The sequence below is a fragment of the Coturnix japonica genome, chromosome 3 (genome assembly GCF_001577835.2).
Source record: "Coturnix japonica isolate 7356 chromosome 3, Coturnix japonica 2.1, whole genome shotgun sequence".
In the NCBI taxonomy this organism is placed as follows: domain Eukaryota; kingdom Metazoa; phylum Chordata; class Aves; order Galliformes; family Phasianidae; genus Coturnix; species Coturnix japonica.
In genome coordinates, this window is record NC_029518.1 from 22,315,309 (window position 1) to 22,335,665 (window position 20,357).

The window sequence follows — 20,357 nt, forward strand, 5'->3', positions numbered from 1 at the left end:
AATACTAACTGATGACACTGAAACCTCCAATAGAAAATGAACTTTCATTTTTATCTTCATGAAGTTTTGGTGGTTGGATCTTTGTACAGTTAACAAAAGTACAGTTAGAAGACTGGTATGATTAGGAGGGTATTTTACAGGTATACAGTTAGAAAGATTACCATGGTGAAAAGAGACGATCAAAAATAAATGAAATGCTCACCCATGTCCCATATTCTCAGTACAGAACTACAAAAGGAGACATCTCCACACAGAGATCCTTCCCCAGTGGCACTCAGCCCTTAAATGGAATCTAGGAGAGGCACAGCCAGGCTCTGCACCTTCTAGTCACACAGCAGAATTGCCCTCACCTGTGCTCCCATGGCTGACTCAGTGCTTGCCTCAGGTGGTCAATCAGTGGTTCAGGCCATGACTCAACAGTTCACATACAGAACTTAAACAGTTTCTTTCAGGAACAGGTTGTGTGCACCCCCAAACAAGAGGAGAGGTGATTGTTCTCCTACTGTGATGTGAACACCAAGTATGTAAACAATATTCATGAACAAAGCAACTTCCACGCAGACACTGCTCCTCATAATGATATGTACAACTGCACAACCCACAAGGGACTTTTATGAGAACTACAATTAACCTCCTGGTAGAGACAGTAAATGGAGGCAGCACACACATTAAATCAAGTAGTGCAGTTCTTTCTCTTTATATAGAAGGAACAAATGGTGAGGGAGGAATCACTGAATCCATCTTTCTTCTAACCTGTGTATGCTGTCTTCAAAGGAAACACAAAATGCTCTCAAAAAGGAAGGGACTGCTTATTGAATGGAACAGTGACAAAGGAAGTAAAACTTGCTCTACTATTCAGTATACCAGAGTCAAGCTTTGACAGTGTCAATGTGTAGATAAAAATACACACAACATTGCTAGGAAGCAGGCCAGCACTACCAACGTTTCAGAAGCATTCAAAGCAATACACTTAAAAGAGAACTTAAAAGAAAACAATACCTCTTCCAACAATCTTAATTTATCTAAATCCGTGTATTCTAAAAATACATCACTGTAGGTTTGCCAAAGTACATGTAAAGTAGATTAAACTGCTAGTATGCAAAATGATGACCCACCAGATGCGTGCAATCTTTCATGTGAAAAACAAAGAAACCTCAATTGTAATTACATCTGCACCATGATTAATTGCAGCAAACCAATCTGACAGTTCATTCATTTGGGAGATTTTTAATCATCATAAACAAAATATAACTGGATGAATTAAAGGTGCTGCATTGTTCTCCAGGCAAACAATGTTCAGGCATCCTATAACTTTAATCTGCTTTAAAGCACCAAACAAGGAGGTTCAAGAATTACAGGAATTAGGACTTTGTGGAGTTTGCTGGGATCACAGAGACATGGTGGGATTGTTCACGTGTTGGAATGCTGAGGGATACAGGCTCTGATGACAGTGGCTGGTAAGATACGATGGAGATGTCCTTTATGTGAGAGAGCAGCTGGGATGCACAGAGGCCTGACTGGGGTGGATGATGGGCTAGCAGAGAGCTTACAGGTAAGATTTGAGAACACATCACAGTACGGGTGACATGTAGTAGGCATCACTACATGTGCAGCAGTAAGAGCACTAGGCTGCCTGATCAGAAAGAACTACTGAATGGGGCCTTCAGCAGACAGCTAGAAGTAGCTTCAGGTCTGCAGCTCTAGATTTTCATGATGATTCTGCTAGATTCCACTAGATTCTCATGATCTGCTGGATGACTAGCACAGCACAGCACATACAACCCCAAAGGCTCCTGGAAAGGATCAGTGACAGACTCTTGACAAAAGGAGGCAAGGAGAGGTGCTCTGCTGACTCACTGAGGGTGTGAAGGCTGAAGGTAGCCTTGGTTGCAGGGATCACAGCACATTGGAGTAGGAGACCAGAAGAGAAAAAAGGAGGGCAAAGAGCAAGATCACAGCCCAAGCTTCAGGTGAGCAGCTACTATAAGATCCTTGGCAACTGCTGAAAGCCAAAAGAAATTTCACAAGCATGAAGGAGTTTCTACAGTAAGATCTAGATGAACTCTTTCTTTCACCTGATCCAGCAAAAAACTACATCTTAAAACAACAGAACCCAGAAATAGTTAATTGTTTAAAAAGTCTAATGGAGGATTTATACATTTTCTCATGAATTACAAACATAAGTCTCTCCCATGCTCCCATGACTGTTTGGATAACAGAGAATTAGAAACTGCATTCACAGAAGAAACACTAAGCAGAGAAGGGATTTTTCTTTGTCTTGACATATTTACTTAAAATGCATATCTACTCTTTGAAAAATATCAGTTTTGCACGAGCTACAGAACAGTATTTCTCCCACTTTAAGAAAATTCTTACATAAAGCATAAAAGACCATTAGATTATTTTATCCTTTGCGCATTTATATTCATATATAAATTGAGACACAGTTCTCATACTGAGGACCAAAAGCCACATTTTCACCTAATGCAGAGGAGCTGAAGTTAAACACAACACATTTGTATTGCTGTCAAACAAACTCCTTGTCAATCTCAACATTCTGAAAAACAGACCATGTTTGGACAAGCACTGCATTCTGAATTTTTTCTTAACAATTTTCCTATAAATGAACATTTGGCTTGCAACAGATGAAGCAATTACATAATGCTGAAATATAATTGTAATATACCTTCATGATCTATTACATTTGGCATTGCCACATCAGCTTTAAGTCTAAGCAATTCCAACTTTCCTGCTCAAGATTTGACAGCAGATGAACACTGAAAGAAAAATCAGGCAGCAGACTTACGTCAGCTTCTGACAAGAAATTAAATCAACTGGATTCTATTTTCATATATTGATCTGTATTACAGGAAAAAGTCAAAAATTTATTGTGTATTGTACAGACATCCCTCCTTTTCACATGGATTTCCATATCAGAGAGGAAGATAAGTGCTTTATCATGCCATGAAAATGCAGTACACTCTCGAACACAGCCAGATTATTGCCTTAAGCTCTCTTAAAGTAAGGCTTCAGAGATACAGTGCTTTAACAAGTAATCCTGTAACATAATTTACCATTCAGTAAGACTTTGCAAATTCCATCTTACAGTGATAAAAAGGAAACTGAAACCATGCATCCAACAACACCTGAAAGTCACAGTACTTTGTTTTGTACTCCAGTTTACAGCAGGTGCACAATAACTATATATTGAACTTTGTTATCAGTGTTTTATGGTTACAATATTAAAAAAACCACAACTGTCTTCCTTTTTGCACACCTACCTGCCATCAGCATTTCTTCTGAATATTTGTTATTTTTAACTAGCAAATTAATTCAGCAATTCAGTCATAAGCTACATCTTGTTAAGAATTAAACTTTGAAGACTTTGAGCAACCTTGATTCGCTCCGCTACACAGGAGGCTCGAATCCCGGGGGTTGGACTCGATGATCTCTAAGGTCCCTTCCAACCCACACGAGACTCTGAGACCTATAGAATCACAGAATCATAGTAGAGCTTGGGATGGAAGAAACCTCGAGGATCATCAAGTTCCATCTCTCTTGCTGAAAGCAGGGCTACCAGCCAGTAGATCAAGTACTGGATCATATTGCCCAGGGACTCATCCAGCCTGGCCTTAAACACCTCTAGGGATGGGGCAACCACAATCTGCTCAACCTGTTCCAGCACCTCACCACTCTCTCAGTAATAAACTTCCCCTGACATCTAATCTGAATCTCCCTTCATTTTGTTCAAAACCCTTAGCCCTCGTCCAATCACTGTCTACCCTTGTAAAAAAGTTGATTTCCCTTAAGTTTATAAACTCTCTTTAAATATAGGAAGGCTGCAATGAGGTCTTCCCTGCAGCCTTCTCTCTTACAGGTTGAACAAGCCCAATTCATTCAGCCTGTCTTCACAGAAGAGGTGCTCCAGGCCTTACTCAGCTTTATGGCCCTCCTCTGAGCCCTCTCCAAAAGCTCCACATCTTTCCTGCATTAGGGGCCCCCTTTATTATTTTTCTATGTCAGTGAAAAGGTAGTGGTGGTTTTATACACCACAGTCAGTCCACGCCCTCATTACAAGGAAGGGTTATAATCATCTTGCAGATTTACAAAACAGTTTCACCTCTGTTGGAACAATCTCTTTTCCTAACACTTTCAGAGGGACCCCAGTTTTGTGACTCACTGGTGGCTGATGCTGGTAATCCCCTTTCCCACCTACACGGCTGCTGGACTGACATCTACATCAGGAAAGACTGGACAGAATCATCCCACACACTGGGATGACCTTCTCTGTTACCTATCATCTACACAATGCAAATTAAATCAGATGAACCCCTCTGATCCCAATCCAGCTTGTTTCATAGGCATTAAAATACCTGTTTGAAGAAGTAAAATGACACCAACTTCTAAAACACTGAACAAATTATCAGCTTCCAATTAAGTCAGTTAATATACATCAGAAATAAGCTGATAATAAACATGTTGGGATACAGATAAAGCTGGCAATAACAGCTCTAGAGGGACTATATTCATTTCCTTATCACAGGTTCCCTGTAAGGTCATGATTTGAAAGGGAAATAATATGCTGGAAAAGATTTTTAAAAATAGCCCACAGAGCACCACATGCTACAATGGGAATGTGTACTAAGACAGACTGCCAGCTAAGGCAGACTAACAGAGCTGAACGTATATAATACACCTTTGTTGCAGAGTTGCTTGTGAAAAACAGGTAATAAAAATGGGTAACTTATTACTCTGATAACTTAAAAATCAAACACATAGAACAGACTGCCATAAACCAATGGAATGATATATGGGGAATGAAGAAATTTCTGATTTCCAGCTGATAGTGAGCTGTTCTCCCTTGTTTTCAGAAGAACACAATATAAAGCTTATCACATCTTGCACAGAGAAGTGGCAGGAAGTTGATGGTGTGGCAGGAACAGCAAATCAAGTAATAAGTAAACACGTAGGTAAGTAACAAGTCTCAGTATCTACAATACCACTGGTACTTGGAGTTCAGTTCTGCTGCAGATTTGTTCTGTGATTCTGGGTGAGTCACACAGATCTCTCTGAAGATATGTTTAGATAAAGATATTTGCTCTGTAACCTCCAGATATGAAGCATTACATGAAATGTAAATGTTGATATTTACAACTTGCAGTCTTCTAATGACTGTTGAAATCTGCATTCCACATTTACTGTTTGAGAGAATCAACTTTAAAATGTTTAAACATGTTTGAACACTCTGTACAACTCACCTCATGTTATCTGTCGGTAAAGTATGACCAAAAAAGAACCCACTGAAAAAGTACAGTAAGAAACTTACTTGAAGAAGTGTTCCATGAATGTTATTCTGTCGTATGCAAAGACTAGTAGAATCTGGAAGCCCCTTCAGCAGTGACAGTACTGTATGTGGCACTTCATTTATCATAACAAATGGAACAAGTGCCCGACCTGACATCTCACGTGAACGGTAAACAGGTGAGTGCCCACACCTAGAAAAAGAAGAATTTTTTGTCATCCAGACGCAATTCACTGTTGTGGCTAAAAGCCACAGAATATAAAACCAAGAAAAATACACAACCCAACTATCACAGTTCAAATTTAGACTTTCTTGGCAGTAGTGAAAGGCTACTTGCCTAGAACCATAAGCCATACTAGAGCCTGAAGCACAGAAATACTGATTGAAGGAAGTACTGAGCTATGTTCTGTGCTGGAATTTTCATCCCTATATTATGGTAGCCCATTTTATTCTCTACCCTCCCACACCTTCCAATGGAGAATAACTTATAGGAAAATCATCTTTAAAAAGGAAATGCAAAGAATAGGCTCTTCACAACATGATGTGAATGCAGAGCTGTCACAACTAGAGGCTGTTCTATATGGAAATATTTCATTCCTGTATTGACCAGATGCAAGAAGCCAGCTTAGCCCTTTGTAAAAGTAAATTCAATATTTTTAAACAAAAAGATTTTATTCCATCACATAGTGAAAATAAACCTGAAAAGTGGTTTGTCTACAGCTTTTCCTTTATTTGTGCTATAACACTTTTCCTTAACCATGTAATTCTCACATACAGATATTCTTTCCAAACACAAGCAATACTGTTAATGCTATGAGCATGCAGCATTTAATTAGCTGTAACAGTAAAGAACAGTAAAGAACGGTCTTTATTTTGTTCATGACCTTTCACAAATTATTTTTTCCTAAGGAATGAGACAACTCTTCAGAAGGATGAGTGGAAAATGGAGAAAATGCCAGGATTTCCTCTAACTTGTGTGAGGGTACTTTCCAAAACTACACAATTCAGAAGCAGTTTTGTCCTTGAATGCAGCATAGCAATTTAAAATAGAGCTGTGTCATTTTCTTCTTAGTAGTAAAAAAAAATGGAGTTGAGAACAATTTTTAAAGTAGCCTAATTTTAACTCCCCTTTCTTGTAAAAGCCAGCAGATGCACCACATATGCATTATGCATGTATGGACATACAGTATTTTACACATTGAATTTTGTTCCAGATTGTTACTTTGTCAAATCTATTATGGAAATAAAAGTGACTGCCACATATTCACAATAAAGGAAATAATTTCACTTTTTCTCAGCTACCAGACTACCAGGTCCATAACGACAGTGTTTGTACTGCTTAAGGCAAAACTATCAGATTTACTTCTCTTTGTACTCCAAACTGATCTCTAAAAACATAAGAAAACTAACAAACCAAAAAACCTCAGCAGATGATCATTCCCAGACCACATAAAGAAGTCCATTTGGGACCCTCAGTGTCAGTTAGGTACTACACTTTGAGGACCCTCAATTAGGAGGCAATGACCTCCTCCTCATCTTCCCACCCCCCCCCAAGCAAATGCCTTGTTGCCCAGAGGGTGGAGAACTGGCTCGAGATGTAGCAGTCCCAGTTCTGCAACTTTCTGTGCCTGAGGAAAATGCAAACCTGTAGCTTCTGCTTGCCTAAAGGGCAATTCAATCATCATCCAGCTGCTGTGCTACGCACCTGCTGAAGTCAAATGCAAACTCAAAGTTCTCACACTGCTTACCAGTGAGACTGAAGGAGTTTGGTTGCAGCAAGTTGCATATTAGGAAAAAATTCTTCTCAGAAAGAGGATGAGGTATTGGAACTGACTACCCATGAAGGTGGCAGAGCCACCATTCTAGGGAGTTTTCAAGAGAAAGGTAGATTTAGCACTGAGTGACATGTCTTAGAGCAGTCACAGGCAAGGCTGGACTACATGATCGTAGAGGTCTTTCTAATCTTCATGATTGTATATCCACAGAACATACATATTTCTGGAAAGCTTCAGTAGAGTACTCTTACAAAGTCACTACTAATGAACCAAAGCACCATAAAGTTCAAGAACAATAAATTAGCTGATTTATATGAACATATAAGGGAACATAATGACGACGTTTCACAATGGCAAACAGCTTCTCAAATCTGAGCGGCATTAACACTCTTGCCATTTCTTTTCTCTTTTTTATTTCCCCCAAAATACTAAAAGTTGTTTTTCATTCTCCCAAAAAACATTACAGATAACATTTCAAAAGCACTCCTTTTCAACAACACACGCAAGATATCATGCCAGGTCACCCATCCTTGAACTTCTGGATATCCTGAAGGCATCTGATCTGTGCTTCTCTCATGCTTTGGAGGCACTTGGCTTCATTCCTCAATCACACAAGAAGTTTGCCAGAAAAACATCAAGATAAACACTCTTTTTTCCCATAGTTTTCAACAACATCCTAGATTAAGAATGGGTAGTTCTGATTTTTGCTGAATTCCACTTATAGGTGATCTAACATAGCCAGGCAAAACAAGACAACAGACTCAGCCCAATGCAGTAGTTTCTCGTTACATCAGCCTTCAAGACCCATTATGTAACTAACTTCACGCTGAGCAGTGTCATCACTTGTGGGGTGGCAGCTACACCCCTCAGTAGTGGCAGAAAGGAACAGCAGCCTTAGTCTGGGCTGCCTGACCACCAGCCAGTCCCACAACTTAAACTTGGTTCTCACCATTACTGCAGGCCAAACAGTATAAGTAATTTTTCAAATCTAAGAAATAGCTAAAATGTTATCTTATGTAAAATAATGTAACGTCAGTCTAGTTTTATAACTCAAGGTAGTAAGTAGCAAAGAAAACTTGCAAGAACCTTAAAGAAGGATCTACTAAATCCTCAAGGCAATTTACAACTGTTGAAGTCATATTCCATTTTAAATTCAGTGCTGTTTATCTAGGTGAATGAGGTTTTAGATGTAAACTTGTTTACTTCAAACGGTCCATGATCAAGAACAAAAAGCCAATAAATCTGACAAGTTTTCACTTTGTGTAACTGTTGATTCAGTGGATTTCCACTGTTCCTGTCCAATGTTAACACTCAGATCTGACATAATTTATATGAGCAACTCTCATAAGGCACAGAAGGATTCTGCACTCCTCTGCAGACTTCAAAGTGTCTAATTTATTGCTCTGGCTACAAACAACAAAACACTAGCTGCAAATAAATGTATCTTCATGCTTTTATTAATAATAATAAAAAAGATCTGCAGGTGTTTCTTAAGTGTTTTTTTATCTCCCTTTCTTATTACTCCCTCTCAACAGACTTCATACTAAGCAAATCAACAAAGTAAGAATTGCCTTTAATATGAGCATCACAGCAACAAATCAGTAGAAATCATTTGAAAAATCTTAAGTGTAGCTGAAAGTGATACAGCTGTTATATTAAGTAATACCTACAGTTGTCTGAAGAAGAACGAGCAAGGAGAAAGCATTATTTTCAAGTTTCCTGGATATAGTCACAGCAACCTGCTAGTAGAATCATAGAATGATTCAATACTTATTCATTCATTATTTATTTACAATGCAGGTAGTTGTTCCTGCAGTCACAAAGACAGTATCACAGCATCATAATCTTGTTCTCAGTTGAAACACATTCACATACACTGCCTGCACAAAGTGTTGAAAAAGGGAATTGGGAAGTGCAGCCATGAAAACAGGATGGAATCAAAATTAGACATGAACATGGAGGAAGACAACATTCTGCAGGAGGGGCCTCAAATCACACCAGTCAGACCAGCTACCCTACCTTGACTGAAACATTCCCAAAAGAGTAAATTCAGTAACTTTCAAAAGCAGTATTACAAGTTTCCTTGCAAAGAGAGGTGCAAAAAGAAGAAATAAAAATACACTCAGAGCTTCCATGCAATTTACATAACTTGATAAATCCACAGGGCAGTATCTACTCATCAATACAAGAACAAGATTTCCTGGAACATAAAAAGTATTCTGTTATATATATACATATATATATATGCATGAATATATTTATGGATTTCTTTGCCTGAGTTTCTCTTTAAAGGAAAAACACTCATTTTCCCTCTTGTTACACAATTGTTGTACCCTAGCAATTAAAATACCCAAAGTACTTAATTTTTAAAACTTATTTAACTGTGGAAACCTGAATTGTAATGAGTCTAAAGAGAATTTTTTGTGATTTAATCTGAAATTAAGAACAAAACAATCCAAGAGAATATATGGAGCTTTGATTCAGCATCTCAGAATATGCTTTCAAGGGCCTTCTTGGAGGAAACCATTTGTTTCATCTTGTTAGAAAGATTATAACAAAGGTTATCATAAAAGGAAGCAAACTCATATCAAGATGAATCGACAACAGAAACGTGAAGTACTGTGACTCAGCCAATAAACAAGGATCTATAAAACATGCACATGAGTAAATAGTTACTTACACTACACATAAACCTCAGACAAAGAAAAATATGTTTGCTTCGAATCAAGAATTGCTGTAGAACATGATGAAACAATTTAAGTGGCATCTCTTTTCTTGCATTCCCATCAAGGAATCTTAAATACTGTCCTCAGGTAGCTAAATTCAGTGTAGGCTTATTTAACTTATTGTATTCTCCAGAGGTTAGAGATTCCTTATATGACATTTTAATTCAAACGCACTTAAAAGGAAAACATTTTACAATGTCTTCCAATAAAAAAAATCGTATTTCAAATTTGTTAATTTTTGAGAAGTCTTTAGGAAGCTTCGCAGAGTAATGGAAAGAAATACATATAGTAATGGAAAGAAATACAATAGTAACAAAGTAGAGGAAATAAAAAGAATGGAGATAGAATACTTTGTTTTAATGATTGTATCATTGTTTTAAACAATAAAAGGGAAGTTGAATGTATAAATAAAAGATCATCGCCTTGTGAATATTTTGAATGATTCCGATGGTTGTAAACAAGAATATAAATTTTTAAAACTTCTTTTCAGATCCTTGAAAATAACCAAAGGATTTGCTCACACTTTAAGAGAAGAGGCCATAGATTACAACAAAGAACACGAAAATTATACATTAGACTTTTGGATTGGAAGTCTTGTGCAGTCTATTGCTAATCAGGCACTTCATAATCTCCTCTATCACTACAATTTGAGCTTAATCAAAGTGAAAAAAAAATGCTAAACTATTCATCATTACACTCAGAGAGGAAATACATTTCTCTATTAAACCCCAAATATGCCGAAGTTCCATTTTAGATCTCAAGCAACACTCTCTCCTTCCTTTTTCTTCAAACTAACAGGCTTAAAAAAAAAGAAAAAAGAGTAGAGACCTGACAGGGGACTTTACCAAGACAATTTTTCTAAGAAAAGTCATTTTGATAATGTCACTTAATCGTTCCTTATCAGTGGCACTTCTCTGCTTTATGCCTGAAGGCAGTTCTATCACTTTTTCCCACAAAGAATTTAAAACTATTTTCACAATAGAGATTCAACACTACAAAACAATGTACAAAGCAACGAGAATACAAAGAACAGTGTATGCTTTAGAAGCATGCATTGCTCCTTTTTATACACCTACATAAGCATGTGTATTTTGGGAGCCTTGCCTATATTCATCTGCCTTGTTAGGTTGGACTCATAAGCATCTACTGGCGAAGACGGAGCATTCCAGTGGATCAATGTCTGCTTGGAATATCTCAGAGATTCCAAGTAATCAGTTATCTCAAACAATAGCAACACCAAGCAGTTATGCTGACCAGACAATACATTAAAAAGAAAAAAATAAAAGAAAAAGTGAGCAAAGACCAAGAAAATGTGCATTTGATATGGAAACTGGTGGAGATGCTTTTACAAACATCTTAATCAATAGCAGCTATTTTAATATACAGCATAGCTACAAACAAAAGTAGTATTTTTCATCTAATACGAAAACACATTCCCACAAAAGTACTTTGCTTATCATACCACTAATAAGATTTCCAGTCCAATGTAATGACAGTTGGAAATAGGCAAGTTTTAACATTAAATCACCTACTGGTACCATACCACACACACACACACACACACACAAAAAAAAAAAAAAAAAAAAAAAAGAAAAGAAAAGAAAAAAAAGAAAAGTGAGAAGAGTGACAGAAGAAGCACACTAGCACAATCACTCAGCTACCCTGCTTAGCCACTTACCAAAGGATACTCACGTTTAGCCCAGAGAAAGTCATAACTCTTTTCAAGTCAGATATAAGATGTGTACTAAATCCATGTGTGCAAGTATAGATGTATGAAATAGGAGGAATTGCCTTTAACCAGATTCAGAAACAATTTTAACAAGATGTAAGTGAACGACTTCAACCCTGCTCTTCCCACAGAAACTGAAGATAGCTTGCACTAGATCTTGCTCATTCCCCCTTTTCCTGTGATTTTTATTCAGTGTAAAATTGTACACTTACTTTCACAGAAGCTTCTGGCTTTACATTTGAATAGTGTTGCTTCATCTTTCCCCATACATAACTGCTATGAAGCTTTGTCACAGGGCTTTTAGCAAAACAGAACCAGACACCTGACAGACCAGACATAATTTAACCAAAGCTACTTAAACAAAGCACAAAGCAATAAAACTAATTAGCATAAGTCACTAACAATTAAGTTTTTCAAAGGAGCAGCCTACATGCCCAAATGCAAGTAACATCATGAATCAGTGAAATTTATATTAATAACATTTTCCAGAATAGTAGTACTTTCTTTACTTGTGTCTATTCCCTTCAGAAGTGAGTTCTTACAGATTTATTTAATAAGACACAATTATGACTCCTAGGGAACCTTCAAATTCACATTCAAGTACTCTACTTTCTAAGAATATAAAATAAGGGGTGATGGTTTTCACTTACTTAATACATCTATTTTCCAAGTGCCTACAACATGCAGGTTGATGATTTGCAATATTACTTCACAAAGGTTAATATTTTAAGATCATAATTTTATGAATGCTTGCTTATATAATTGAATTTGCTGTTCAAAAGCTTAAGACATTAACTACTGCAATAGTATAACTTCCTTATCTGCAGTAAAGTAAATGCAATAATGAAGAGTGTAAGGAACATGCAAGGAATTTGTGAATGTGAGTGAAAAGAAATAGAGAAAAAAATGGACAAAGCTCCATCAGAAATACTTTTTTTTTTTTTATCTCAGTAAGAAAGAAAGGAAAAGAGATAAATCAGTAAATGGCAAAAGCCAGCATAAACACAGAGTAGAATCACAGAATGGTTTGGGTTGGAAGGGACCTTTAAATTCATGTAGTTCCACCCCCCCGATAATGGTAGGGATACCTCCCTCTAGACCAGGCTGCTCACAGTCCATTCCACAACCTCCCTGGGCAACCTGTTACAGTGTTTCGCACCCTCACAACAAATAATTCCTAATATCTAGTCTAAATCTACCCTCTTCAAGTTTAAAACCATTTCCCCTTGTCCTGTCACTATCTGCCCATATAAAAATATAAGTATATTTAACATTTGAAAGACATATTTGTGAATTAAGTATTATTTAACATCATTAAGTTGCTTCATTACATAGGACAGATCTTAAATATTTTACTAGTTGGAAAAGTACTGAAAGCACTCATTTGTACTATGACAAGCAGAGTGCAATTGAAGGTCTTTGTATTTCAGGCAAGTATTTGTCAAGACAGACTACTTCCCTTCGGCCAGTAAAAAACACAAAACAAAATTAGTGATAAGGGATTAAAATTGAAGCTTTTACATCTATTAGAACTTCATACTTTGACTAACAATATTTTAGAAATAGCTTTCTACACTTGTTGGTATCTGACAACACTTAATCTCTGAACAGCATTTAGTATAAGTCAAAATATATAATCCATACTTTGAACACTGAACCTCTGTGCCTTCACTGGTTCTTATAATAGAAACCCATACTTTGCTTTTAAATTATAAGAAAAACCTTCTCTACCATGCTTCTTAGTCTAGATTGGCAACTGCTCAGAAACTCAACAAAACTTAGTGTATTTATGCACCGAATAAAACTTAAAGTACTGCATTACCTGAATGTGAAATCATGGCCATAAGCATTTTTTTTCCTTTTTCTCTCAAGTTTGAAAAAGAATGTGATCCAGCAGTTTGTTTACAGCTGATGCACAGTTTTCGTGACCTTCCCAAACTTATTTATTTTTAGGAGTCACTTAAGGCAACCGTGCATATAACAAAATTCTTAAGCATACCTCCTCCATCCTACAAAACTGTTTTCCTCATCATATACTATTTTTTTCTCCTTACATGCTAGTACACATCATCAACTGTGTTAGAGTAATTATCTTTTGTCTGTTAATGACAAGCTCATGAGTACAAAAATAATACTGTACAATTCAGGCGTGGTGCATGGAAGAGGAAAACAAGCAGTAGTAGAGGGCTAGTGCTTTCCACTGTTACCTACCGCAGTTCCTGATTCAAGACAGCATCAAGGGATTTTGGAGTAACTTCTCCATTTTACAGAAAGATGCAAACTGTAAAATTCCCCACAAGAAAGTTGTGTCTCTTTAATAACATTTTGGAGAAAGACATTTAATTTCTATTTATTTTTTCCACAGAGTTTCTTCAATGACTTGCAACACTGCCTTGAAATCTGCATATGTGACAAATTTTTGCAGAGGAAATTTCACCAAGAATTAAAATGATTTTGTCTAAAAGAACTTGAGATATAAATGAAAAGAGGGGGTTTTTTTTGTTTAATATACATCTAGTTAAGATTTTAAGCTTGGTGTTTTTAGTTTTTTAAACAATTAACAACTCACAATTCTGAAAAGCACTAGACCTCAATTAGAGAAAAGTCAAGATAGCAATATCCATGTACCCCTTCAGAGGATTCAGTGCAGAACATTTAGCACTGAACAAACACTTTGGCAACACTATGGTACAAGAGGGCATAAGGTAACTCAAATTTGGATCATTCTGAAGAGATTACAGGTTTTTGAAAGGAGTAAGCAGAGGAGAAAGGGAGGTTATGTTTTCATTTCATACTTAAAACATTACCTCCCAATTACCTCCCTTGTTAATCAAAAACATTCTGTACATTCCTTCATCTTGGAATGTAATCAGTAAAACAGACCTATCTAGCTCTTTAAAAAGATTTTAAAAAAAATAAAAGTGAGGTAATAGGTTGTGAATCAAAGTGTTCCCTTCCATATAAGACATCTGCGAGGGGGTAGGGGAAAACATAACTTTTAATAAAACTGCAGAGAAGTAATCAAATGCTCTGGTTCAAAAGGTAGTAGCAAGAATGTACATGGAGATCAAGATTTGTCCTTGTGGCATTTAATCCTACTCACATTGTGCAATTTACCTCAGTGCGGTCAGAGCAACCACAACTCTACTCCCACTACATGGAAAATTCCAATCAGGCTTAACCGAAACTGCTCAAAAGCCCAATTAGAAATCTTCCTCTTAAACCCAGCTCTGCTCGAATAACTGTCCATTCTCTTGCAAACTGAGTATCCCGCTCATCATCTCAGAGCAACATATGAATGCCGCTTTATTGGGATTGAGCCCTGGAAAGTCAGAAAATCAATGATGGATTATACCCACCCTTCCCCTCTCCTTACTACATATAATCATAGAATTACCCAGGTTGGAAAAGACCTTGAAGATCATCAAGTCCAACCGCAGCCTAACCAGAACCCTAACTCTAAAAACCCTACACTAAATCATATCCCTGAGTACCACATCCAAACGGCTCTTAAACACAACCAGGGATGGCGATTCAACCACCTTCCTGGGGAGCCTATTCCAGTACCTAACTACCCTTTCTAACCTAAACTTAATAACCTAACCTAATATCTAACCTAAACTTGCCCTGGCGCAACTTGAGTCCGTTTCCCTTCATCCTGTCACTTGTCACTAGTGAGAAGAGACCTGCCCCACTGTCACTGTAAGAATCTTTCAGGTACTGGATAAGCACAGTATTTAACCTTGACAGTGTTACAGCAAGATAAATCTGAAAATGTCCCAGTAAACTATGGCAATTAAATGATATAATTGCATTGGGCCACCATGTAATTATATATATACATAGACATTATATACTACATTGAGCAATTCAAAGCAGTGGTTACTATATACAGTTTAATGTCTTGATGAACAAGGCCTTTGCCTTCAGGTTGCCTCTTTGATCCTAAGTGGTTACCTCACAACCACCTTCATTACTGCCTTCTAAAGAAAACTAAATGACAAGGAAATAATTTTATTCTAGTTCATCTGCTCCTGTTGAAAGGAAAATCACAAGGGAAATCACAGCACAAATAGCAAGATATTTATCTTTCCCAGATAAATCACAGGTATTCGTTCCAGCTGATGCAAGTGACTGAAAATATTCATAGTATTCACAGAACAAGGACAAAAGAGCTTTATATAAGGAAACACAGTCAGAAATATCACACTGAGCTATCTCATAATAATTCCTCCATTCTGCAGAATCCCTGGAATTGTCCCCTGGCGCCCATTAAAAATGTCAATGCGTTTGCTAAATAATCCAACAGAAATACATGTCTGTGCACCCAAATACGATTTGCTGTTAAATAGATAGGCATTTTATTTTATTTTAATGCCAAATGCAATGGAAAAGAAATGTAGAAAACACTCTCCTCCACACCACTCCTCTTTAAGAGCACAGTCACTAAAGGCGGACAAAAGAGATCTAATGACATGGGTGTCTTAAGTGCTTCAGGTTTTTCTTTTAATTATTTTGATGGGTTTTTCTCCCCACATCATCTGAAAAGTTTAAACAGCCACAAAAGGTAACTAAGAGTGATCACTGTTGAAGAGTTATTTTGCTGGGACACAGACTTGCTAAATGTAGCAGTCGTAATACAAAAACAAAACCCAAAGATGTAACTGGAACATTACCAAAGTTTAATGTATTACCAATCAGAAATCATGCTGAAACACTCAACCAAGAAATAAAAAAAATAAACAAGCATTCTTCAGTGTAGTGACACAGGCATTAAAGATTGAGATTGAAACAATGTAACCAACAAATGCAGTTTTAACTGTTTATACAAGAAGCATTTCAGATTCAAACATGGCAGAAAAACATTTTAAATCAGTAAATACAGTGCAATTAGAAAACTCTAAAACTGTAGATTTTTCAGGGTTGTTTTTTTAGGTTATTTATTCCTAAGAACCCCATAAAAATGTAAGTAGAGAGAGATACATCACACTGGCAGCCAAGAATAAGCAGACATAACATAAATATCAGTTCAAAATAAAAATCAGGAGATCTGTGGATAGAAACATCTTTATCTTGTTTTGCTGAATAAATAAAGGAAGAAGATTTAGAATGGAACTTTCTTAACATACTATTCTGAAGCTTTCACAAATATAGCAAGACTTCCTCTCAAATTACTAATTATGCTTATTTTCCCCATCCACAATAGTCCTTCCCCCTTATGAGGCACTACAACCCCAGAACAATGGCACAGAGAAAAGCCAAAATATCTGTTGACTCTCTCAGTGTAAACATCACAGAAGCAATAGTTACACTGTATAAAATCTTGGAAAGTTATCTTAGAAATAGATTACATATAGGATATGTCTGCCTCTATAAAGCTAAGTACATATTTATGTGTATGTATGGATATGGAGCTGAACTAAATATTAATCTTTACAACAATGAGCTACCAACAATCATTTTGCAAGCCTGAAAAAAAATCAATAAAAAATAATCAAGAAATTCAGCAATACAAGACTTGTTTTGCAAAGCTAATCAAGCTCATTAGTTTATATCTATCCTTTATTTGGCAGGAATTGAGTTCTTGCAGATGAAGATCTGTGAACAAGTGACACAACAGCTTGCATGATTTGAAATTCTTTCCACTTTGCTAAAACAAGAATTAATAAGGAATGGAAGTACAACCAATCATCATCAGAGTTTTTCCTTTAAGAATTAAAGCTCAAAACTGAAGAGAAACTTTAAAAGACATTTTATTACACAACAAATAAACACAAAGACTAGAAAGAACTCATATGAAAAAATACCAGAGACCCATCTTACCTTATAATATAGGGGACAAATGGTGCCATGCTGAGTGCTGAGTAAGTGCCATCCATTGGAGATGGATACAGCTTTCCAAGGATTAAAAGCAAAAGGAACAAACTTGGATGGATTTTCAGTTCTTCATCTTCACTAAATAAAAAAAGCAGGAAGATGCATTCGATGAGAATATCATCCTTCATGCTGGTCTTGAGACTCTCCCACATGCACAGTGCTCTTCTGCATTTCAAGGAGGTCATGGTAATAACATACAAAATGCTGGTCATGATAATAACATACAAAACCTACCAGGGTCAAACACGGCATCCAGTTCTACAGCAGTACTGGGAATCCCTCTATGAAGGCAACTTAAGGCTGTGCCACCTTTTCTTTCCTATTTTAGCTCAGTTTCTTCTGTCCTTAATAACAGAGAGCTGCCCTTGCTTCTAACTAAAATTAAACACCAGAACAGGTAATGTCTCTCATAGAACTGAACAACTGAGAAAGCTGAGTTACAAAAAGATGTTTTAAACAAAGTCTTTCTCAGTCTGAAAGGAAGAAAATGTGCATTTGGTAAATAGCAGGGTTAGATTTAAGAATAGTTATTGTCATTAACACCAAGCATCTATTTTTCATGCTGAAAAATCAACCAGAAATCCAAGACAAAAAACAACAATTTGTTATTTAGTCAGTGAGTTAAAATAAAATAAAATACAATCCTCAATTTGCATTGGGTAAAAAAAAAAACAAAAAAAAAAACCCCAAAACATTCAAGGACAGTATTTCATGCAAGTTCCTAAATTTATCTAGTGATTACACTGTCACCTTTTGAAATGTCAAGTAAAACAGAGTGCTACATGGAATACATGCATCGTTTTTGCCCAGAGCAGAAACTGCAAGATTCAATGATTGGCAAAACTCCTCTTTCAACTTCATTGCAAGCCATTAAACAGACAGCTGAAACTCTCCTCTAAATCAGCTCCTGAACTTCTACAGTTTATACCATAACATTTTAAGGAAAAACAAAGCCTGCACTGGTTTACTTTAAAAGTTCGTGAACCTGGGGGTAACAGCATCAGCATCATCCCTAAGTACATCATCTAGTAAGGTCAAATTGGAGCTCTCAGACACCATTTGTGGACTCAGTAAAAAGAGATCAAGGACCTTCTACAAATACAGCATATCACAGGCTGGAAAATGGTAATTTAGGGTCACACAAGTCCTAAGACCTTCTATTCTTTAAACACATTAGAAAGTCTTGTTAAAAATGAGACACTGTAAAACAATGAGTTTCTGTCCAGCCTTGAAAAATATACTTTCTTTTAACATCTGATCCTAGGAATGCAACAGCTCACAGGGAGGAACAAAGCTGCTACTAAAGTCTCAGTAGCACTTCAGACTCCAGAATCTCACTGCAGTGTACAAGTTACAGGGAAAAAAAAGGCTTAGAAAAACAATAGTAGATCTACACAACCTCAAGAAGCACTGATGAAAACAGCAGCGTTATAGTATATGTGACAATTCACTTTAAACTGAACATTGCAAAATTTTCATAGATATCATGTTACCTGTTCAAAGTATTGGCTACAACCTCCAACTGCTTGAGAAGGAAAGGATAAAGACTTGGAAATCGGGAGAAAAACTCTGCTCCTGTCATCCTACAGAAGGGAATGTAGAAGAGTTACAATTAGTTGCACTCAAAATATCAGTTCACTTGGATTTCTGATGCTGCAGTGAATTCAGAGACCAAATGACCACGCACCCACGATGAACTCCTCAAACAAGACACAGGTTTTTCATTAAAAATGACAACACAACATAACTTAGAGAGTTTACGCACTTCTGTCTGCATGTATACAAACACTTTGTCAGCTAAACTATTCAGATCTTTCTGGAGGAAAAAAAAATAAGTAAAAAGACACAGCATCTTAAATTCCAGCACCATTTTAACAACACAGCTGGACAAGAGAAAGCTACATTTCCTTTGGTGCAGCTCATGTACTGAACAGTTAATAAAGTATTTGTAACATACATTTACTTACAAATGCTCATCCATTATTGATATTGAAAAGTATCTCAGAATAAGAAAACACAAAGAAAACACAGCAACAGATGTGTCTGATTTTCCATCAGCTTTCTTCACAGAGCTGCCTCCAGCACTTGGCAGCAGTGACATTTCCAGGCCACATACTCGTGTAAATATAACAGTTACATCCAAAACAGAACAACATACTGATATCTATCAAACTCATTACAGCCAGAATCAATACGTCAGTGTAGTTCAAGCCACAACAGAAAATCAATCCAAGCTAAAAAGAGAAAGCAGAAGCCTTCTGTGCTTGTTTTTTAAATAACTTTTTGAACTGATAAAGGATAAGTTCATGGTTCACAGGTTTATTTAGCATTTTCAAAGCAAGAACCACACAGATGTTAGGTTAAGGAAGTTCTAATTAGACACATGGGCTATGCAGATAAAACAAAATTCCTTCAAAAATAAATAAATAAACAGCCAGCTATTTACGACAAGAAAGCCACATGATCAAGTCAGATTAAGTATATTTTAGTATGACTCCAATACAAAGCTTATGAAAAGCAAACAAGTCCAGGTCTACAGAAATAACGTGGTAAGATGGCAAGACTGAATGTCCATAAAAATACGTGTACAAAAAAACTATGCAAGAGTAAATCAGCACACAACAACTATCCGCAAAGCTTCCAGCACTGGGCCAACAGAACATGCCTTAGCCATAGGCCACAAAACAAACACAGCAAAAGCAAATTACTAGGTGGAAACAAATGTTCAAACAAAGAGGTATGTACAGGAAGCTTTCTCTAGGTGTGTAAGAGCAATGCACCAAAAGGCTGCTAATGAAAGCATAACCAAGGATTCTGCAGGAACTGTTAAGGCTACAAGATTTCTCTTAAAAAGAGAAAGATTCTTAAGATTTATCTTAAAAAGAGTTAGTTGAAAACTTTCTGTGAATGAACATAAATCCTCCTGATGAGGATTGTTTTAAACACCA

The 20,357-nt window shown here is 36.7% G+C and overlaps 1 protein-coding gene across 7 annotated transcripts in view; it reads right to left on the reverse strand.

Moving 5' to 3' along the window:
* THADA (THADA armadillo repeat containing) overlaps positions 1 to 20,357 on the reverse strand; it is a 147,563-nt gene that overhangs the window by 73,869 nt on the left and 53,337 nt on the right. For all 7 annotated transcript variants that reach the window (XR_001553893.2, XM_015857461.2, XM_015857459.2 and 4 more), the window contains exons 27-29: positions 18,903 to 18,992; positions 17,356 to 17,487; positions 5,327 to 5,495 (exon numbers count right to left, since the gene is read on the reverse strand). Coding sequence is in view for 6 of the 7 variants with exons in the window: in XM_015857461.2 (XP_015712947.1) it covers positions 5,327 to 5,495; positions 17,356 to 17,487; positions 18,903 to 18,992 (391 nt within the window). In the remaining variant the exon portion in view is untranslated. The remainder of the gene's footprint in view (positions 1 to 5,326; positions 5,496 to 17,355; positions 17,488 to 18,902; positions 18,993 to 20,357) is intronic.